Source organism: Callionymus lyra, chromosome 14 (genome assembly GCF_982586985.1).
Source record: "Callionymus lyra chromosome 14, fCalLyr1.hap1.1, whole genome shotgun sequence".
In the NCBI taxonomy this organism is placed as follows: domain Eukaryota; kingdom Metazoa; phylum Chordata; class Actinopteri; order Syngnathiformes; family Callionymidae; genus Callionymus; species Callionymus lyra.
This window is the reverse complement of record NC_141831.1, coordinates 24039759-24063597: the sequence shown is the minus strand read 5'-3', so window position 1 is coordinate 24063597 and position 23839 is coordinate 24039759. Positions and strand designations below refer to the sequence as shown.

At 38.9% G+C, this 23839-nt stretch overlaps 2 protein-coding genes across 4 annotated transcripts; one reads left to right on the top strand and one right to left on the bottom strand.

Annotated features, from left to right (window-relative positions):
* Positions 1–2505: 2505 nt before the first annotated feature.
* On the bottom strand, positions 2506–10734 carry mogat2 (monoacylglycerol O-acyltransferase 2). The gene is made up of 6 exons (XM_087808019.1): positions 9408–10734; positions 8217–8395; positions 5375–5579; positions 4246–4420; positions 3287–3486; positions 2506–2974 (listed from the first exon to the last, which is right to left on the bottom strand). The coding sequence occupies exons 1-6, from the start codon at positions 9499–9501 to the stop codon at positions 2820–2822; spliced, it is 1008 nt and encodes a 335-aa protein (XP_087664145.1). The 5' UTR covers positions 9502–10734; the 3' UTR covers positions 2506–2819.
* A 136-nt stretch (positions 10735–10870) lies between these two features.
* Positions 10871–23290, top strand: map6a (microtubule-associated protein 6a). 3 transcript variants are annotated; one of them, XM_087808016.1, is made up of 5 exons: positions 10871–12137; positions 18131–18344; positions 18448–18662; positions 20994–21104; positions 22866–23290. In XM_087808016.1, exons 1-5 carry the CDS (start codon positions 11452–11454, stop codon positions 23005–23007), a joined length of 1368 nt encoding a protein of 455 aa, XP_087664142.1. In that variant the 5' UTR covers positions 10871–11451; the 3' UTR covers positions 23008–23290. The 3 variants fall into 3 exon arrangements, with proteins under 3 accessions (XP_087664142.1, XP_087664144.1, XP_087664143.1); XM_087808018.1 differs by lacking the exon at positions 20994–21104 and having other exon boundaries at positions 18448–18625; XM_087808017.1 differs by lacking the exon at positions 20994–21104 and having other exon boundaries at positions 10872–12137; positions 22866–23289.
* The last annotated feature ends 549 nt before the right edge of the window (positions 23291–23839 follow it).

Below are 23839 nucleotides of genomic sequence, written 5' to 3'. Positions count from 1 at the left end.
GACATTTAACCGGACTGAGGAGGAGGAGCTCCGCGACCAGGAGGAGAAGCTCCGTGAACGCCTCCTTCCCTTCGCAGGAGTGGAAGTCTGCAGTGAGATGCTGCGGTCACACCTGTTCTGTCCCATGATTCTTAGCGCTCTCACTTTTAGTCGATGAACATTAATACAAATTTAAAAATATTATCTTTATTATCATTATTTCTTTATTCAAATACATTATCCACGGTTTTGGACCTGAAAACAAACAATAATTAACCAGTTTTTCATTTAAAATATCCTCTCCTTTTCAATTCAAATTGAAAAATGTTTGTTACATATTTAAAGGGCAACTAATGTCAAGATTTAACTCTACTGACTCACTCACATGTTTCAAATATTGAGTATTCATCTCCAAGATACAGTAAGTCTCACATCATGATGATGTTTTGAGCTTGTAACTTTATAAATTTCTCCCCCGTCTGAAATCTCGACGAATGAGAGGTTATGAGAGCAGAATCCATTATGATGTAATGACGGCTTCACTCCTCCTCCAGCCAGCTGTAATAACTGACCGCTTTGTTTATACAACAAATCACTGGGCGGGGTTTAAGCACATTTTTAAAATGTAAATATTTAAATGAAAAGAGAGTTTTGTACAAACAGACACATACTGATGAGTACAATAGAGGTCCAAGCATTAGTTCATATATAAGGTCAATATTTGAAAATGTTTTTGGCTGATTTACAAACATTTTTTCTTTTTTTTAACACGTTCTTTTTACTTTTTCTTTTTATATATCAATTATACAAAAATATTGCTTACTAAAATAATTTCCCATATAAGTAAGTAAGTAAGTAAAGCTTATTTGTAAACAATACACAGTTAAAATATATACTAAATAAAGGCCAAGACACATAAGACAAACACAGGAGTCCTAGAAAATCAGGAAAAGCCTGCACCAATAAAAATGTCTAAGATGTTTCTTGAAGGAGTCAGTAGATCCATCAAACGCAGAGGAGGATCGTTCCAAAGCTTAGGATGAACAGCCTGGAAGGATTTATCTCCTCTGGTCTGGAAGCACATTCATCCATCAATAGATTCTGATCCACAGACCTCAGAGCCCGAGCTGGGGTGTAAGGCTGGATCAGATCATTGATGTAAGTAAGAGTCTGACCATGAATAGCCATAAAAGTAAGAACCAGTATTTTAAAATTGATCCTGAAAGAAACTGGAAGCCAGTGAATATTTTTAAGGATTGGGGATATGTGAGTTCTTCTACTAGATCAGAATTCTTGCTGCAGAGTTTTGTATCAACTGCAGGCGAGACAGCTCCTTCTTGTTTAGACACGAAAATAAACTGTTACAATAGTCTAAACGAAAAGACACAAACACATGGATTATAAGCTCCAGATCGTGTTGTGACAATTTGCAACACATCCTTCGTTACCAGCTATAAAGGGGTTATGATGTCATCTCAAAATGTATGCTACAAATATAATAGTCCAGGAGGTTTTTGTGTTTCACTTTTATTCCTGAGAATATCAAGCAAAAATAAACCACACTTCGATCATGGTCACTATCATCCATCATCATCATCATCATCTCTTGAAGAGCACTGACCTCTGTCTCTTTTACCCCAAACCAAGTTGAACTGATTCTATTTTAGACACGTATCATGAGGAGAGTGAGCTGCTAAAATATTGACACTGATAAAATAATCTGATGCCCCATTTGAACCATGGTATCAACCGAAGACTAGTTCCAGCAGGTGAGACACGTCGCTGGGTTTTGGTTTTAGAAAAACCTTTGGATATAAGTAAAAAATGTATGTGTATTTGAAAACTGGTTCATAACATATGAAGGGACAATTTTAATAAATTCATGATTGCATCATTGCAATTGTTTGTTTTTTTATTTCGAGCAATCCATCTTAAAAAGACTTGAAAACATGTCTCTGTTGTGCCAAATATGACAAGTAAAACTCAGTTCTGTGAAAATAAATGAGCTACATTGATCACATAAATATGTTTGTCTGCAAATGTGTGAGTCAAAGCGTGTGTGTATTCGGTAACCACAACAATCACAGTCGTAAAGACAGTACACTGTATAGTGGAGGTATCAAAACAAGAAGTCTGCTGCTGGTGTTCTGCAAAGACACACTGAAGATAAGATATGATGGACAAAAGTTGGTGAAAACTGAGCCTTGACTTTTGAACTTTGAACGCTGTCTTCAAAAATACGTCAATATTTTGTCGTCCTGACCTGAAACACACCCAGCAGCTGATATCTGGAGCCAAACAACACTCGACTGTACATTTTACAACTGGAAGCTCTTCGTATATCTTCGTATACTCACACGCCTGACTGGGATAAGAACTAGAAAGACATTTTGACATATTGATGGTCGTGCTCCATGTATATTGCTGTTTTTTAGTCACCTGACTGTGAAACACATTCTACTGCAGTTAAATATGTTCACACATCGATGGCAGATCTAATCAACAAAACAAAAAAAAAAAACAGACTTCAATCACAAATTATTTTATTCCTGAAAAGATGATGCAACTCAACTATGAACCCATCATGGAAGATTCATTGCAACACCAACAGAGCTATTGCCAGTACCTTTCATTCTACATCCAAAGGGTCAGACAAGTTGATACACTTATAAACCATGTGCAAGTCAGAACTCTGACTTTGACCACCAGGTTTTTTTTTTATTTACCCTCAGTATTTCAGTTTATGTTTGAACTTTGAATTTATGTTGTGATAGAAGATAAAGTGGGTTCAAATGTGCAGTTTTGTCTTCTGAAAATAAATAGTCCTTAGTGCTGGGCTCTCAGACAAAGCTGAGGTGCATGTCTTTGTCCACTCCGTAGTTGGCCTTTTGCTCCTCAAACAGATTGCTGAGTTCGTCCATATAATGCTGGTGGAGGGCGTCCAGTTCCTCGACTGTGGGCTTACTGGTACGCTTCACTTTAATGGGTCGTCCAACTGTGGAAGACAACGGCACGTTTAGTCTTCAGCTTGCTACAGTAGGTGACCTTCACAAGGTGTAAGAAAGCTGCATTTTCAGATAGAAATTCATCTCAATATGGAGCAATCACACACTTTCATCAACTGTATATGAAACTTGACCAGACAACAGGGTTGCCAGTATCAACAAGAGTAGACTAGTTCATACAGAGAGTTGCAGCAGTCAGCAAATCTCATGTCTGCCAAAGTATGATGAAAAATAATCATCCTTCCTGCAAGTTCATAGGTCGTATTTAAACACACGGTCTTTTGCAAGGAATCTCTCCTCACCTACTGTGGTGATAGGTTTGCGATAGGGCATGAGGCCAAAGGAGTACTGGAATATTCCACGTGCGTGGAAGAGAGGCAGAGAGACTCCCATGATGCCTTGCAGGCGCTCCTGGGTCCACCTGAGCCATGTTCCTCTGGGGTTTTCCACCTGATCGAACACTTCGTTCTCTCCAAAGGAGAAGGAGGGCACCAGATCCGCCCTGACACGAGACACAAGTGCGAGGAGACAACAGAGGTTAGTGCGTCCAGCAGATGCTAATGAGCAGAAGCTTTAAAGCAGTGGGTCAGAGACAGTGTTTTCAGATGAACTACTTAGATGGTTTTTCAACTTACTAGGACGAAAAACTGACACATTAACAGACTTTATCTAGTTGTTGTTTATTTTTGGCACCAGAACCTTTTGATGGCAACCCTAAATACCGATGTACAAAAGAAAAGGGGATCGATCATTTCCAAAGGGGTTCGACGTGAAAACGTGACATACTTGTTGGGAGCCAGAAGGTGCGATAATGATTAAAAAAGTCAAAATAAAATATGTTAATGAGATATGTCTGCTCTGAATAACATTAAAAACGATAAATGCCGATAGTCAGAATTCTCAGCCATTAAAAGATAAAATGTTTATGTTTTTGTAAAGTATAACAATGTGTTCTTTAATTAATGCTTAAATAGAATGTATTCTGTGTCAGATTATGTAGCCCCCACACCACATTCAGGTCTAATTCGTATTTAAAAGAAAGACAAGGAGCTTGTTAAATTATTTTTTATTAGATCGCGTCATTCAGTAGAAAATAAAGTCTAAATCTAAGTCTATAATTCAAAAGATCTCATGATCAGACATGAGCTAACAAGGATGCTCAGTTTAGCAAATTGACACAATCTCCCCGACAAGCCACAAGACTTCAGAGAAACCTTAAAAAGACAAGGTTCAATTTCTGCATACACCTCCAGGCACTCACCCATTCTCCATAGCCATCTTGATGAAGCCTTTCTTCCTGGCTAAGAGAACATTGTAGGTCCCAGGATGAGCGTCCAGGGCCTCCGGGGCTCCCCCCACTGCGATGACCACAGCATTGCCGCCTCCTCTTCGACGAAGGGGATAACTAGCACTCTCTTTGTCCGACGGGATCAGACCTGTGGCGTCATACGTTAACTTCAGTGTTTCTTTCACAGAAAAAAAAAGTCCTTGGGAAAAACCAACTGACTATGAATTGCTGCTCACATGCCAGGTTTATTATGACGTAAGTGATAAGTCATAACCAGTGGTGGAGGGAAATTACCTGCACTGTTGAATTCAATTGTGAAAGGTTATCCAGTTCTTTCTAGCGTGGTCTGATAAAAGAATGCATCCATTTATTGAATCAAGTTGTGGATTCTTTTAACTGAAGTCTTTTATCGTTTTAACTTCATAACATGTCTTTTTTAAGCTTAAGTTTTAGCTGACAGTTTTAGTTTATCATTTTTAAGGCCCGTGCATAAGATATTAATGTCTTATTGACTCTCAAACTGCTCAGTAAAATGATCATGAAGACCACTGGCCTTTCAGTGAGGGTTTTAGGGGGAGAGCAACTCCATCAGTTCATTCAATAGGGGCAACAGGAGGGTCGGAGGACCACCATGAAAATTCAAACAGGTCATATTTTGATTATATTTTATCCATATGTATTACAATGTAAGTATGGGGGAATTAAAGAATTGACCTTATGTTAATGTAAGTAGGCAAAAGGGGGCAGGACACCCAGCTGAAAAAATGAAATCGGTTCAATTTTAATGACATTTATACAATATTTAATACATAATAAATAAGGTCGATTTCTATCATTTCAGCCATTCTGGCAACTGTATGGCCCATAATCCACCTGAAATTACTTTCTTCACTATCTCTCTTTTATTTTGCCTATTTATTATTAAAATGTATTTTCTTTATGATCCTTTGTCATTTGTTTGTTCATCATTTATGGTAAAGTCCTTTTTATTTTATTGAGCAAACCTTTGTATCTGAAACACCCCCTGACAACACCGGCTATTTCAGCACGTTCATAATAGATCAATGTCCTTATCAGTTCTTGAAATGTCAAGATGACTCACCCGCAGACATGATGTAGTCTCTGAAGAAGGGGGCTCGGAACCAGAGGGGCAACATGAGCATGTGGCTGGTGAGGCCTGGAAACAGTTGTCTGAAGCCAGTGGCGTAGATACAGAAGTTGGAGAAGGCTCCTGCCACCAGGATGCCGTGAGGGTGGAAGCCGATGACATAGTTGACTTTGGGGTCCAAGTCGGCAGTTTTCACCAACTGTGAAGGGATGAATCCAGTTGTTAGTGAAGACAGTGTTTACGTATGCCAAACATGTGCCTGAATATTGAACTTCAACGTGGATCTCACTGGGAAAACCAGATGATCTGTGACCCCGGGCATTCCATGATCTCAGTGTAGACCTCATGTTTCTACAGTTGATTAGAATTCATCGCCATGTGAATCTATGAAGATATTTAATCTAATGCACTTATCTGTGGGTCTGTTAGCAAGAAAGGATGAACAGATTTCAACATTCTATGGAAATATTGATAAGCAGAAAGATTGGATAAAATTCTGTTGACGTTCTGATAACCAACTGGATCCAAAGATGTTTTGTCACTCAAAACAAACTTAACTCAAACAGCTACTGACATTTTGTCTGATTGAACTTGAGAAGAATGTAATTACATAAATAAATGAATGTATTCCCCATAATAACTAGATCTGTTTTCTTATATGTTAATTATTATTTATTTGTTTTCACTCGATGATACTGTTCTAATCTATAAGGAGTTGCACGGGCCTCCATGTGAAGCGTTTGTGGCAACTGTAAATCAGAGATAAGGTATCTCAGCCTCGCTGGTATCATCAGATAGTGAGGTGCACAACAGGTCTCTAGTTTAGTTTGTGTTTTCCATCCAGAATATGATTGTTTTTGTATCAATTCAAACAATATTTTGACTCAGTACACAAAATACTGTCTTAAGAATAGATGTTAAAATAGAAGATTCTTAAATACTAACATGATTATTTTACATTTTAAATCATCTCCACTGCTGTCACAACAACAACCTGCAGCATCAAAACTCACCTGCTGGCCGTCAGCTCAGTTAATCATTTACCCTTTTCCACTAATTGTCTCGAATACTATTTATAAACAAACCTTTGTTTGCAGCCAGGCGAGGACACTTTCTCTTTTTAGTCTTTAAACAACTTGAATCATCTATTTCTCTTGAACTGAGTACACACATTTCCATAGTCATGGTCATAACCATGTTAAAGTAGTTATTTCTGCAGCAGTTAAGAACTCGGGTAAGTGATGTGAGCAGAGCAGTGACTCTTAACTAGTGGTCGTGACACTGCTATCTGTTGGTCACAAGTTTTTTGCTGGACAAAACATTTTTATTTATTTTTATTTAACTCTAATTTAGCGGAGCTTCATTTAACTATATTTTTTAATTAATTATATGCCAGGATTTACAACCACCAAACTAGAGTAGCCTAACATCTACCTGCCTAAAGGTTTTGTGAAACGAATGGCTTGCTCCTTTGTCTGATCTACCGGGTTTGTAACATTCTCTTTTGAAATGAGCGTTTGTTTGAGCCATGAGAGCAGATTCCAGCTGTAGAGATGTTGAAGATGATGAAATAAGGAACAGTGGGTGAAAAGAAACCAATGAAACGAATCAGAAACTCTGAAAGTCATTGCTCATTTAATTGGGCATACAGTCAGATGATGCTGGAAATGACTCCCTCAAGAGTAGAAACTAAGGTCTGCCATAAAAATGTTTCAGGGTTTCAATCAATTACGACGATGCACATGAACCACAAGAGCCTCTGGCAGTTTTAACTTTCTCCTGCTGCTATGACACGTCATTGACTTCTCAACCAGCTTAACTAAAAACATTTTTCCCAAACATTTGAATGAAAAATAATTATGTAAGTAAGAAAGTAAGTAATATGTGAATTTTTTCCCTTACTATCAGCATATCATGGTATTCAATTTAACCAGTACATTTTTCAACAATTCTTTTTTTTAAGCTTTCAAGAATAAGAACAATTTCCAATGAGTTTCATTTTTAAAAGTCGGAGTTTGGGCTGTGATTGAACCACAAGTGACCAGGTTTTCACTTCCCACCTTTTCCCGCTAGATGGAGACAGAAGAGTGAAGTATGACTGAGTCAGCTCTGTCAGAAGATGCTTGTCAAAAACATTAACCCATTTTTTATACATTTTTGTAATTGTGAAATCAATGTTTTCAACAAGATTGTTTATGATATTGAATTGGATTTTCTTCTTTTTTATATAACTATTTTAATCATGTGGCCATGCAGGGCAAAGACAAGTTAAAAGTAAAAGTCAGTAAGTAATTTATATTTATAGAGCGCTTTTCCAGACCAGGGTTGCAAAGCGCTTAAACAATAAAAATAAATACTCCAAAAAATATATACCTAAAAGGTCAAGAAAACACTGAGAACAACCCAGGAGTCTCCAAAGCGTTAGTGTTACCAGAAATACAAAAATATATACATCATTCTTTCTTGCTTTTTTAAAATTGTAAACGCTAAAAGTGAATGAGGGTATATAATAATAATTATTAATTGTCGCCGATCTTAATTACACGTAATAAACCCCATGTTTCTTATGACCAATCACGTTTCTTCCCTAACATGATTCATAACATGTCTGGTAAGCACAAGTGTGAGTAAACATGATAGGTTTGACTAGTGAAATTCAATGAGTGTGTTTACATGTTGACTATAACAATAACATCTAATGACATAACTTCATTTTGAGGTAAACGAACAAAAGGAATAAAATAAAATAAGTAAACATTAAGAACAATAATTGATCCATTTATTATCAATCTTTGGCAAAAATTACGGTCGTCTGTGAGTTCCTCATACATCTCACCTTGACGGGGAAGTAGTCCCGGAAGTGGTCCCACAATCCGAGGCCACACAGGAAGGGCACCCTGCGACCTCCACGGGAAGGAGTGTCATAATCGATGACGAACCAGACGGCGTAGAGGACACAGACGGCCCAGTATGACGTGAAGAGCAAGTAGATGAAAAGGAGGATGCACAGGGGTGCTGAGGAAAGAGAGAGAGGCATTCATGGGGAAGTGGTTTTCCGGGTTTCACAGATAACCTGTCTTGGAGGGAAATTTTTACCAAGTCTTTGGATCTTGTGTTTTATAAAGGAAGCATGGGATGTTTGGTGGGAAATTACGTCAATGCTCAAACAGGAAGTGGTGCAATGAAAGTTTATCATAACATTCATTCATTTCACAATGATTTTGATGGATCTCTAGGGTACCATTTGGAATATCTGAGTTGAATTTATGAGTTTATTTTTTTAAATATACACATTTCTATTACTCACTTTTCCATTTATATTTTTCATTTTTGTACATAGTCAGAGTAAATGCCTGGACCAAAAAAGATGCAAATAATATATAACATCTAATAGAATAATATTCAGTGCAATATGAATCATCATCCATATAATTTATTGAAAACATGTGGGGAAGTTAATATAAACAATTCCTACAAATGTAACCAGCCTTAAATATGTAGATTACACTAAAGAAATATTGTAAATTATTAAAAAATAAAACATGTTAAAAAAATGTATGATGCCAACATAAGGAAAAAGTAATAAACAAACAAACTCCTTTTAAAGCAACTATTGCTTTGCTAGATTAAATCACTCACCAATCAAAGTAATGATAAAACACAAACACACACCAGAGCTTCACAAGAGTGAAAACATGTTCATTGTGTTGATTGTAATAATGCTTCTTATGCAATAAAACTACATGTCGGAGGGGTGTGTCCAGCCTGCAGTGGTCACTTTCATTTATGAAAGTACTTCAAGCATGTACCAGTGACAGCACCGAGCCAAACACGCCTACACAATTAGAGGCACATGGCCTAGTGTTTGTGAATATGGTTCTACATTTCAAATTTGATCCACAACTCAGGGGTAAGTGAGGTCAGTGTGTTTGCTCTGTCTTCCATTCACAAGTGTTTACTTATATAACGAAAGTCAAACAAGTGGTCTTCAAATATATTGTTGAACACTTTCAAAGTTACTACTCACCCAAAGCCAGGAAGGAGAAGACCCACAGCAGCACCACAGCCGTCTGCTTCCTCCTCTGGAAGGGAACATCCAGGGGTGCAAAATCAACCTTCATCTTTGCTTCGGAGCAGAACGACAGAAAGAAACCCTGGAGCTCCTGCAATAGCTTGAGAAGAGGAGGGTTTAAAGTGGGTCCAAAGTCTCGCCTCTATCCTCATCACCGTCTCCTCACGCTGTCGGCCTTATCTCAGACAGTGTTTGATTTGTCAAACCTTATCAGCAGCATCTGACTTTTGACCCTGGAGGCAGAGATCTGTGAGTGTTGAAACATCATATGGTCAAAGAGCTTCTCAATGAATGTATTTAACATCTGCTCAGATATACACTTCCATCCGTCTGATGTCATCAGGACTGCAAGTATGGAAACAACAAGTTGGATAAATCTCTGATTAAGTCAGTCCTCATGTTTTATCTTCCTGAATACTGTCAATAAGATAAGATAAGATAACATTGTATATCATATTTTATTATTTGACCATTTGTTTGTACACTCTTGTAATAAACTATGGCAAGAAAGATCTGTTAATTTTTTTTTTTTTCAGTATTAGATGGTTTGGAGACTTAAATGATCTCAGAATCATTTTACTGTTTAATATGAACTGCAACATACTTTAAACCACCAGATGTCACTAAATTGTAATACGATTTCATTTTAGGAACAACGATGATGAACTCTAGTCACATATATATCTAACCATGGTTGTTGTGTTAGTCTAGATCAGGACCTAGACTTATATCAGTGGTCAATAAATAACTAATTTTTTGTTACTATTACAACTACTTCTGTGAATGGCTGTCAAAAGCACTACCGAATTTCCCCTCGCGGGACTAATAAGGGATTCTAATACAACTACTGCTACTACAATTATTATTATTGTTGTTGTTGTATTTATTATTATTGCTATTAGTGATAGTAGTAGGTAGTATGTAGTAGTAGTAGTATCATCACTAAAACCGTGGTCTGTGCTGTTTCTTTCTTTCTTTTTTTCTTTATCAAAAATGGTAGAAAATCGTAATCCTTGGTTCCCACGAAGTAGCTCTCATACGAAAGGTTGGTAGCGTTTGTGGAAGTATTAAACATAACAATGATTGTCGTAATAGTATAATTTATTAAACTTAATCATAAAATAGGAAGAAACGATTCATTTATCTATCTATCTACTATAAAATATCTTTTTTTACCTATTCAAAACTCCACCGTTAAAATGTTCCTTTTTTCTTTTTTTTCACCTTTTCAAAACTCCAACATTAAAATATATATTTTTTTATTTATTTTTATTTTTTAATATTTAATTATTTTTTTATTTTTTTGACCTTTTCAAATTTATTTTCACCAAAAAATGTTATTAAATTAAAAATATATATATATATATATATTTTAACGTTGGAGTTTTGAAAAGGTAAACCATAATATTTTAATGTTGGAGTTTTGAAAAGGTAAAAAAAGATATATATTTTTTTTAATGTTGGAGTTTTGAAACGGTTAAAAAAAAAAACATTTTAATGTTGGAGTTTTGAAAAGGTAAAAAAAAACTTTTATATTTCATCATATTTAAACATCCGACGTTGTGACTGGCATCACCTGGCACCGGAAGTACAAGTTATCCTATAGAGGAGAGAAAATAAGATACATTTTCATAATCCATGCTTCTATTATTACTACTTACTTATCCACTACATACTCCCTGGTTGCCTGTATTAACCGTGTACTGTCCGAGTTTGTGTGAAATTTGCGATATTTTTGGGACGTTTTGGGAGTAGGATGCAGCTGACTCACGCGCGCCAGCTTGACTCTCCTCCTGGATGCTGCGTCGGGAGGGCGGGGCTGTTGTTCCTCATAGCTCTGAGCGGACGCAGAGGACGAACTGGTCAGAACCTGGACCCGGATCTTCTCATCTCGACATTTACAATGGATTCGTTAAACCATCGCGTGTAGGACCGGGATCATCCGTGCAGGAAGGCGGACATCTTGGTGAAGCATCTCGGTGGAACCACCAGGCTCGACATGGCCTGGCCCTGCATCAGCCGCGCGTGCTGCATGGCCCGCTTCTGGACGCAGCTGGACAAGGCGGACATCGCGGTCCCGCTGGTGTTCACCAAGTACACGGACGCGTCGGAGATGCAGCGCGTGCAGCTGCAGCCGCCGCTCCATCCCTCCCAGGCGCGGGTCGCCATAGAGACGCAGCCCTCGCGCAAGAGCGAGGCGCGTCCGCCGCGCAGGTGCGTGTCCGAGGAGCGCGTGTGCAGCTCGGTCACGCGCGAGGACTTCAAACACTGGCGGGTCCGACCCGAGCCCAGCTGTAAACCCAAGAGCCAGTACCACGAGCCGGACACGCCGTTCAACACCGAGACCCAGTACATGAAGGACTACAAGCCCTGGCCCATACCCAAGAGGTACGACCACCCCTGGGTCTCCAGACCCGCCGCGGGGGTCGCCTCGGGGGAGGACCGGCAGCTGGACCGGGCCAGGCACGCCAAGCAGCAGGCGGCCAGAGCGGCGGCGGACAGCGGCGTGGAGAAGAGCGCCCTCGCAGACCGGGAGAAGGACCCGGTCCAGGACCGGAAGAAGAGGAGCAACAAGACCGAGGCGGAGAAGAAGGGGGTCCTGAAGGAGGGAGAGGTCAGAGGGAGGACGGTGGACGCGGTCAACAGACAGATCAAACAGGAGATCTCAGCAGGAAGTTCCTACAAGTAAGTCAGACGTTTCCGGTCGTGTTGGGATTACTGTGCAGCTTTTAAAGTTCCTTGGTGGAGAGTTGACAAGAACAGGTGCCATCCTTAGCATTTTAGGACATATTTTTATGAGTGAATATATTTCGAACAAGTATAAAATGTGTTATTATCTGCAATTTTTAAGACTGACTTTCTTGAGTAATGATGGTCACTGTCTTCTCTTTGCTGACTGGTTCTTTCAATAAAATGAATTAAAAGGTTGTATCAACCTGGTTTCTGCTCAACATAACTGATGGTCCCAACCTCAGTTAATAAGGCAAACATTCCACTAAGACACGTGTGCAGTAAAAACCACTTGGGTGACTTTATTTTAAAGGCCATCAAAAGAATGACAATAGTCTGCATAGCAGTCATCAGAGAAGGTATTTGCTTTGAAGAAACAACAAGTTTTCAATTATTTCACAATTTTTTTGTTAAGTAAATTATCCTCATGTGATCATTCATAGTTGTGATGCGTTCATTAAGATTTAATTATCTAAGTATTCATGAAAACAAAGTAAAAACATTGAATAAGAAGGTGTGTCCAAACTTTTGGTCTGTACTAAAGCCTTTGGCTTTTTTAAGTTTAAGTCTTCCCTTAGAATATATCCCCCCTACTTTCATAAATGTGTTTTGATGTAATATTACTATTTTAATGTTGTGTATCCTAGTAAAAATGAACCATAATGTCTGCCAAAGAGACAAAGTAAGCCTGGAAAAGTTTAACCCTTGTGTTGTCTCTGGGTCAAGGTGACCTGAAGGCCCAAAAAACAAACGTGTTTGTGATATCCTTTGTGTTACATCTGATTAAACGACCTCCACCACTGCTTGTGTATTTATGGAATCCAGGGAGATTGTTCACCTTGATCCAGATTCAACAGAAGGGATACCTCAAAACATTTGTTTTTGGGCCACTGGGTTACCTTGACCCAGAGACAACAAAATCTATTTATTAGCATGTATTTAAGTACACTTAACTGCTAAATTATACAAAGAGCTTGTCGGAGATGTTTTTCAGAGTCGTTGTTTTGTTCGTCCAATTGCATTAATGTCTATAAAGGCCCTTTGGTATTTAAGGCGATAAGGACATGTAGATATTTGCAAATGTCAGCATTGTATTATTTTATTTCAAGGCAGGAAGGCATTTGTTGACTCAAAATTAGATTCCTAAGTAAGCAGGGACACATATGTCCGAGAGCCAAATGTAAAATCACATTAACTATCTCAAGCAAGTATGGAGCCGCTAAGTCATATTGGACGGTTCCCTCTGGTCCATCTGTTGCCCGCTGAGATGACGCGTCAGTGTTCCCGTCCATCATCACGTTGCCACCCCGGGCAACATGACATCTAAGTTCTGAACAAGGACCACCAGAAGCCCAGTCACCGTCTGTCTTTCCCGCTGCCAGCAAGTTCCTAAAGCAGGTCATCTGTGAGCTGATGATGCAGCTCGGGGTGTGTACAGTAACAAGTGCACACACGAATTACACAACACTAAAAATATACTTGTGCTACTTTTCAGACAGTGATTCAGTTTACAGTGGCCTATCTTACAGAGGAGATAGATGTGATACACATTTAACTTTTCTACAAACTTTTTCAGAAAATAACAACAATATCAATCATTCATTAAATCTTGATCAATATTAGTGCTTGACCTGTAAATATTACTTGGATTAAGCCTTCGTACAGCAAGTTGTCATATACTTCACAGCACTTTTCAACTGAGGGAGCATTTGAACATTAAATATGAAATTGTTTCAGCAGTAAAATATCTCTGAAATGGTATTCTCTTTAAAAATTATGCCTCTAGAAGTTTAGAGACGCAGACCTGAGCAATACAGACATTTTATTTGATAATGAAACTATTATGAACTTGAACAAATATATGCCTAAATCAAATATGTAAACATTTCTATGCATATTTATTAAATTGAGTATTCAAGTTTTTGAAAGCGTAAAAACGTATATCGATGAAAGAAACACACACTGGTTAGAAAAATAAAAAGAATCATAAACTGTTGAGATAGCATTGCAAAATTACAATATTCGATGAGAAATCATTTTTTATGTTTAATATTAAAAGATACAAATTATATAACAAAATTTCACATTATTCTCAATACGCTAGCAAGGCTCAAATCTGTCCTAGAGAGGAACCTATTACACCGTAAAAAAAATAATCACAAAAAATGCACAATCATGCAGTAAACATAGACATTAAACAGGAAGTGTTTCCTGTATTTTTTTTATCCAGGGATCAAAATGAGACATTACATTTAAGATAAATGATTTCAGCTCCAAATATTCCTGAATTCAAAGGTCTTGGTCTAAATTGTTCTGAACCTGTCTGGAGCTCAACATTTGCAATATAATGTAATCATCATACCATCATTGCACAAACTTAAGTAAGACATATTTAACCCTTTATGAAGATCATCAACAAGAAATATATCCTAAAAACAGGTCAGGGAGAACATCATCTCTGGCAGTACGACAGACAGGTACTGCTGGTGTCAGCGAGTTTAGGGACAGAGAGAAGCTTTTTGTGTAAATCTGCCTCAGAACTTCAACTATTTACTTTAAAATCTACTTTTATTTGGCAGTTTTAAATATGAAAGTTACAATTTAAAAGGCCAGAAGACTTTGACGGATTCAAACATGATCCTCTTTAAAGTGCAAAGCCTCACTCAAAGTGTAAGAAATGCTGATAAAACTGTGGAGAGAATTTATCTTGACTTGTGAAATATGTGTTCATCCATTCAACAACTGCCTATATACAAAGATATCACCTCATTTTATTCCATCGAATGATCGGAAACTCTCTTACATGACCCGTTTAATCTGGTTTCATCGTATCTGCTTTGAGTGAATTCACCGAGATATTTGTCTACGATTGAGGAAGCGAATGAATAATGTAAGGCTGTGTAACCTAATTACACAAGATAAATCAGACGTGTCCTTGTTCCAGCCATCTACGACTTCGTAAAAAACATTTACATTGTTGCATCATTTCCTGACGGATCAATCCAGAAAACAGATGTATTGATTAAGAATTCAAGTCTGTCGAGAATCTTGCGGTTCTGAAGGAGACAGTTTTCCTCCCCCATCATTCATTATTCACTTCATGTATAGTCGCAATAGTGGCCCATTATCGTCGCCCTCCTCCTCCTCCTCAGACGGCAGCTTAGCAACCGACGTTGTCTCAAACATGCCATTATCACGTCTGAAATTCTATTATTTAAATAAGATGTTTGAACCAAAAGCTTTGAAAATGTTGGGCTAAAATGTTCTTTTGTAGTCGTTCGTCCTTGTAAACCTGACCTGAGGATTTTAAACTGACTTCAATAGTTTTGATATGACTTTAGATCAGTCATCAACTCCTATTGGGTGATTCATCTATTGGAGGTTTTGCCTTCAAGAGTTGTTGTTTTTACAGAGTTGGCCCTGATAAACAAACAAACTAGTAACTCGTCTTCCACTTGCTGAGAATTGTACTCGCACTGTCTCTATGTGTGAAGATGCATTTTTCTGATTCCAGCAAGTCTTAACACGTTTGTTTGCTCACTGTAGATTCACAGTGATTTGTTGTGTTTTCCATCCCTCCACACTGGGCGAGGGCATCCAGATTGTGCCACGTTAGATCTGCAGTGCTGTACTTGGCTCACTTCCCCTCCTGTCAGTGCCAGTGTTTGCTCTCCACGTGCTCCTCGCCACAGCGTGCTAGCTGGGTCAGCTGAGCAAAATTGCTGCACAGTGATTATTCTTGATGTAAGAGTTGGGGCTGCTTATAATAATGAAAGTTAGGCATGGAGGTGACCAGTTAGTTCATTCTTCTTCACTATAAGTTCCCACCACTGCTAGTTTTGTGACAAATTAATTGAATAATACAATGACCTCTTATATATATATTTTTTTATTAATATAATATTTATGTTTTTATAACATTATTACATTTGTACACAAAATCAGTTTATTCTTCACAACACTGTGACGGTTCAGGACCAGAGGAGAGAAATCTTTTCAGGCTGTTGCTCCTAAGCTTTGGAACGATCTTCCTCTCCCTCTGCGTTTGATGGATCTACTGACTCCTTTAAGAAACATCTTAAGACGTTTCTATTTGTTCAGGCTTTTCCTTGATTTTCTGGAACTCCTGTTGTGTTATCAGTTTTATCTTGATCTTTAAAGTATATACTTTATTGAATATTGTTTTGATTGTTTAAGCGCTTTGTGACCCTGGTCTGGAAAAGCGCTATACAAATATAAATTACTTACTTACTTACTTACTTACTTACATTATTTATTTATTTTAATCAAAATTGCCATTAGTTATATTTTGTTATCTTTATTTATCTCGTATAGTTTTTCATGAGTCAGGTAACAGACAAATGAAATTGTCCTTGACAAAGTGGACGTATAGCCGGTCCATTACAGGGCATTGTCTGTTTGCTCTCAGGTTTGAAAATTACGTTTCAGGGACAACAATATTACCCTTAATGGTTAATGGTTATGTTTGTCTGGTTACAGTGTGTGTGAGTCGTCTGTTCTGATTCAAACATGTACCAAGTACATGATGACACTGGAGTATTTGTCACACATGTTACTGTATTGACCAGTGTTGCCACACTGTGGACGCTCTGTGTTTGAGGATCTGTCTCTATCTGACGCTCACACACTTCACACCCTGTCATGTGGGTCCATTAAAGTTGTGGCCTTGACCGTTGTTGTGTAACCTGTCTGCGGCGCTGCTTCTTGCCCGTCCAAGTACTGCGAGTGAACTCGGGTCCAGTTATGTAACCGTGGATTGTGATTTCACTCTCTCTGAAGAGATATGACAGGTCAGCTAATACGCCACTCTTTTACACATCATTGTGAAATCAAGGTCCAAGTTAATCCTGTTTCTTACCTAGAATACAAAAAATTGGTTGAGTGTGAGAGTAACTTAAGGCCAACACTGATCAATGATTCTCATGATCTTCGATTTGATTCTATTGAAAACGGATGCTAGCTCTGCCGTCCTCGTGTCTGTTTCCTGTCTTGATGGTGCTTAATATAGCCTTGAGATGTTTCACTGAGCATTAGGTTGCGTCAGTTGTTATCGCTACTGTGTTTATGACTATGCTGGGCCACAGGGGAGGAGTGACAGGTATCATCGGAGAGAATTGAACCAGACGGACAGCTGCCTGTTTATTAATTAGACAGAAAGGTGAGATCACTGATTCGTGTTTAATTGAATTAAGTCGGGTGTTGTTTGTTTGTCGGAGGAATTTATATCGAGGCAGACCTGCAGCTAATTCTAGCACACTGTAATACAATACTTCAATGTACAGCAGTTTATCCAATGTGAGTACATATAACAAGTGTGGTTTCATTGATGATTTCCTAAGTTGTTCTGTTTCAACTTTCACTCAGTTAAAATAATTTGATCCACAGCTAGCAGAAGCATGATTTGATGGGTCAATGGCGCCATGGTGCCGACCTTCATCGTAACTGCAGGGTTAGCATGATGTGCCATAGTGTGTCCAGCTTAAGCAGAAACTCTTAACAGATGTATAGTTAAATAAAAAAAAACATGGTTTCTTGAGATTATTTTCTTAATATTGTTTTTGTAATTATATTCTTATTTAATTCCTCTTAAAGTGTGTTCACACATTGTCGGTTTCACTCAAGTTATATCCAAAGAAATGTGTTGATCTCCTTGTTAAAAAACGCGGGAAGAGGAAGTTAGTGTAATTTTAAATTATTAGATCCCAGAGGCACAACTGTAACCCTTTATCTAATGTGGAAGTAGGAAAAATCCCCCAAAAAATGTTTGACACAACTGTCACTTAGTCTATTCTTTCTATTTCTATATTGAGAACTGACATGTCATTAGCACTTGCTGTGACCTGATGTCCCAAACATGTCACATTCTCCATCCAAAGAGCTTTTGTTTAAGTTTCCTGTAAACTGACTTCTCACTCCTCCCTCAACAGGACGGAGTTTAAAGCTTACAGAGACGTCAAGCCTGCAAAGATGATCCGGGCCAGGTCCCAGTACCTCCCCCCGGATGACAAGACCAACCTGGAGACCAGCTACAGTGCTACCTACAAGGGTCAGGTTCCCTTGCGGCCGGCTGACAACAAAGCCAAGGACAGGAGGAGGATACGCAGCTTGTACAGCGAGCCGTACATAGAACCCATCAAACAGGTGAGTCCAGCACCAACATTGTGTCGGAGGGGTTTCCTCAAACTGATCCATCTGACACAAGTTTTTTAACCGCCACAATCATGTCACTGTCCAATATCTTTAGGTGGACAGGTATAGTGTCACTCGCTCTAAACCCATAAAGTCTGGAGCGCCAGCCTCAGGCCAGAGCAAGCCGCTGAAGAAAGCCAGAGACAAGCAGGGCTCGGCGGCGAGAGGCTCCAAGAAGACCACGTCGGAGAACCAGCCGGCGACCCGGGCGGCTGTGGTGGACAAGGAGAAAAGTAAAGAGATGAACAACAAACTGGCTGAGGCAAAAGAGTAAACTCATTTAGCACTACTTCTCCATTGATTTCTTATTTTTGGTGGAAAAAAAAACAAAGAGGCTGCAAAATTCTCCCTTCCTAGTTACCATCTCTTACGTTCTGCTTTTGCTACCTCTGGTTTACAATCAAAAAGATGAGTTGGAAGATGCCCCTCCTCTTTTTACTACAGTAACGCAGGGGTATGAGCGTCTTTTTTCCTTCTCATTTGATGCCGCCCACCACCCCCACTCTTTTCGCCTCCATCTCCAGGTTGCCATGGCGACCTGCTGCATGGACCAAAATCATTCTCATGGAAAGTGTGAATGCTTTGCTGAGTAAATCAAGGATTTCATCTACTTTTTGTATTTTTCTTCATCAAATTGGTGCTTTGATATAGTTTCAGCAAAAAATCTACCGGTTGTTTTACCATGTCTTCTGTTTCCATGGCTTGTTTTCCACCTGCTGCCACCTGTGCTTCTGTTCATCTTTTTTGTAATCCTGAGTTCTTTGTTATCTCTGCACTGTAAGCAGCTACGCAAAATTGTCTAAAATTTTGGCTCTTTCAGGTCCTCTGGGCCCACATGCTGTGCTCTGAACGGATTATGAAACATAATTAGATTAAGCTCGGATGAGTATTTAATATCATCTAATGACATAAGAACCAGAGAGAATACATTATGCATTGAGAAGCGCTACAGGTTTGCAAAACCCTGTCTTTGCTAGCTTTATTAGCATTAACAACATCAAAACCACCAGTCAGAGTAATTAAGTGTTGTTGTAAAGGGAAAAGCTGCAAACATTTTGTTTTATGGTTTCTATATATATATATATTTTTTTTGTTCGAGCGTACAGTATATACATAAGACAAGAAGTTGTTGAAGGTTTGTTAAACTAAAATTGCATTCATTTGGTTTTCAGGTTGTTAAAAACATTGTTATTGTTTATGTTTTAAGACGTCAATATAGAACGCTAAGCTAAAAGGCTCTGCATTGGAGTTTTTAGAAAGTATAAAGTAAGTTGTATTGTAACTGTTAATATGTTTTAAATGATTATCTCACTTTTTAAAAAGATTCTATTTGTTGAGTATTGGAACATGGAGGTGTCAGCTGTGTTCACATTACCATCCAAGGGTTCCGAAGGATTTATTTTGATGACTACTTGCAAGTTTAATATTCATTCAAAGTTTTTGAGAAAAGACTAAATAGGTTTTTTGATCTTGACCTTTGAAGGGCAGCTTATGAGTCCAGAATTTAAATGCAGCATGCGAGAGCTCCAAAGACATAGTTGAGACAAAACATTTTCAAAAATGAAGCTTAAATTTAGGCAAAATTGGATAATTTATATATTGTGACACAAACTACTGAGATGCTTTCTGCTAAAATTAATAGCCAAATATGGAAACAGGAACTATTGACTTACTCAGCTTCAAAGATTTGTTTTGGTTTTAAGAAGACATATATGTTAGACAAAGGTAATATTGGATTTACAGAAATATATGTCAAATAATAAACGAATACACCTGAGGAACTTCAGCATGGTAATGTGAACTCAGCCCTTTTAGTCCGGAAGCCATTTTTCTGCAAGTTCCCTCCATCACCCAAACACCTCACCATCCTCCGTCTCATTGCCAAGTGGACGACAGCAGCCATCGCCTCCACCCTGTCCATCAATGCTGAGTCTCACCTGTGACGGGGAATGACTCACTAGCATTTTGCAGCCTTTTATTCTGAGACTCTTTAACACGTTACACAAGAATGGCGGTGATTTAATGGGCCGCCTCACCCGGTGCTATCTCATTCATTTTTTGGCATATAAGTATAGAAAGTATGGTACGGAAAAAGGTGTCTTGGCCAAAACTAAAAAAAAAAACTAAAAAAAACACTGTGACGTGCTTGTGTGTCTACCTGCCTGCTCATATTTACTGAAACATTACAAATAAATACAAAAAAGTTGAAAAGATTCCTGCTTCTTTTTGTTGACAAGAATGCTGAACCGATTGCAGGTCTCTGTCCCCTCTGTCTTTGTCCTACGGATTGCAAAAGTGAATCCACATGGAAGAGAATTTTGCTCTCGCCACCTCTTTCTATGCTTATCCTGATGTGCCTCTGGCATACGCACTGGCATCCCTCCCAGCATGTGAGGACAGAAGAATATATCGTGACTGTTTGCCTGATATATTCCCTCAGCTTGTCCACATGCATGTAAACGGGGGTCCAGAAGCCTATTCCAGATTTGAAGCAGCATGAAGGTCAATGTGGAACAATTCTGTCTGTCTTTTTTTGGACTTTGGATGATGCTGTGTCCACCTAGTCTTGTGCTAATGAGTGAACTTCTGGTTTATTTGAAGGGTTGTTCTAAAACAGTACCACTACATTCAACTCTGCCAGCCAATCCGAGATATTGGCTGGGTGCAGACGCTAAAGCAACACCTGTGGGGCTGTGCGCTTCCCGATCCCAGGTAACCCCCCGTGAAGCAACCGGCCATTCATCCGTACTCATCGAGTTTTGCTTTACTTTCTGAAGTGGTACACTTTTATGATTTACGGTGAACAACGACTTCTCTGCTCTTTTGCATTCTCTTTCATATGGACGTTATGTCTTGACAGAAGCTGTGGGGTGAATGAAGATGTCCGCCTGCCTGTTGTGTCACACCCTTTAGATTCTCCTGCGAGGAAACCCTCTGGTTTAGTTCGGCTATCTTCCCAAGCATGAGTGTTGACTGTCTCCCCAGAGGAAACCACTGCGATTCACCCTATTTATGAAGCCGCTTTCTCACTGCATCACATTTGTAATTACCCTGTAGGTACCGCTGTCATGTATTTTGTTTATCATTTTAAAACGGAAGCATGCTGCCACTGTTCTCTGTTCGACCTGCAATATTAAGAGTGTAAAAGAGTAGCCCTTTCGACTGAGTCGACAGGAAGCAGCTCCTTAAGAGTAAGTGCAGGATTTAACAATGACTGAGCAGATTTAAAAGTAAACACCCTGCGACTTTGACAATTCAGGCTAATGGAGTAAGAACTCTGCATTGATCGGAACATAGAAATGGTTTGAAACAGTGTGATGGACAAGCTACAGGCCAAGCGAAAAAAACAGATAATTTGGCAATATTTTCAGCAGGAAGAACCCTCTGTGTTAAACCATTAGTCCAGATCCTGTTGAATCATACCTTAGGTTGGTTTGACTATGAAGCTAGAAAAGGGTTATAAATGGAGGCACCAGGTTACATACTGGTATGCTAGTCTCCCTGAAACCCTGAAACTTTCGGGTGAATAAAAGAGTACAACTTTCTATTGAGCTTAAAACCAATGAATCCCCCTCACTCAGAACATTGGAGCAGTATTCATGAACGGTTCAAAAGCCGGCCGAGTTTGGCAAATTGACAACTTGGTTCCACACAGTCACCTCTAACCCTTGACACAGGGTTTTTGCAGATCCTCAAAAAATCTTAAAGGAACTCAGGTTTCCTAAAACAAGGCCTAAATAGGCAATAAACAATGTCTTACAAATAACACTTTTTGAAGTCGGACAAATGTGAGGTAAAATGTATTCCTTTTTTTTTAATAATAATTTACAGATTGTAGTTCACTTGAGTTAAGACAGAGATGTTGGATTTGGGCAAAATGGGAAGGTGTACATTTAATGGGAATCGGCTGTTTGCCTGACCCACTGTACTTTGATGTTTGTTTTTTCTACTTTAGTTGGTTTCCGAGTTGGTCTTAAATTGAGTTTTAAATGGCATTAAAAAGTCATACAAAGTCTTGAATTTAACTTGACTTTAACAGGAACATGTAATATTATTATTATGCCAAGCAATATAATCTAATTTTATTTATTTTTATCTCTGAGCCTCAACCTGAAGGTACATGAGATCTTTTTCTGTTATTAAACTGTCAAATGTTCATTTGCCACTTCGTCAACCATTAAGATTCTAGTTGACATGACTTTGTTGCTGATTCTAGCACACATATACTTATATTAAAAATGAGTTCCCACATCTCAGTACAAATAAAACAATCTTGACAACCTGTTACAAACCATTTCTTCACATAAAATGTCAAGCCTTCTAAAGGCGATGAAAAAAGAAACTTTTCTCAAGTGAACAGTCACAGGGTGTTCATGCTGAAATGATTGTTTGTGTCGTGAGAGAAACCTCATCACGTGTCTCTCTCTCTTTGTCTCCTCGCCCTCTTCGCCTTAACCATGTGCTGCCTCCTAGAGATTCTGAAGACGAGGTTCTCCGACCCCGTCATCATCATCCCCAGGGTGCTGCTGGAGGAGAACCAGAACCAGACCCCCTGCTGGAGAGACCACGGCGGAGCGGCGGAGTCGTACGATTTGCTCTCGATCTGACCGAGTAGCTCTGCAGGTGCAGCTCAATCTTGTCCTGCTGCTGTACGAAGCTAGTATTTGAATTCCACTCAAACACAAACAAAAACACATTTTTGCATCCCCATTGTGAACCGAGCATGTTTTGGACAGACTTAGACCACAGACGACAATGTTATGATTTCTTAAAGGTGCTATAATTGCTGTTTTCTGCTGTTTTAATGTTTCACCATCAAGTGCTTTGTTGGTTGTAAATCAACATGTACTGTACCAGAAAATAAACAAGCACAACATGAAGACTGCTTCTGTTTCACTGCTGAACTTAATGTAATTCATTCAAGCCTGTGTTTGATCGTAAAAAAAAAGGATGAGCTGAGAAAGTAAATAAAAAGAACATTCATTTTGTTTTAGGCAGGAAAGTTGTCTCCTTGTCTCACATCATTAAGTTGACTCTGCTGCTCATACTTGTTCTGAATCTTCTGTGTTTGTCGGCCGAGTCTCCTCGCGTCAACATGAACTCGGGGTGGGGGCGCAGAACTGTCGCGCCCCATCAGCGAGTCAGCCATCCTTGAGGGAAACTCACAAATAATTCAAAACTTAAAAGAATCCAACAGAAAGTGAGTACAAATCATTTCTACTATCTTGTCCCAGAAGCGTCTCGTGCAGACGAGTCCCACTGGGTCTATCTGAGGCACAAGATTTTAGGAGGGTACTCAGGTACTGAAGAACTTTGACCCAGAAACACACATCCAGTTGTTTCATAAGTAATGAGAAGTGAGAGCATGAGGTCTTTAGTGATGCCTGTGACCTTGACACACACACAACATTTTGCTTTAATAATTAATAAATTATATTTTACAGTAC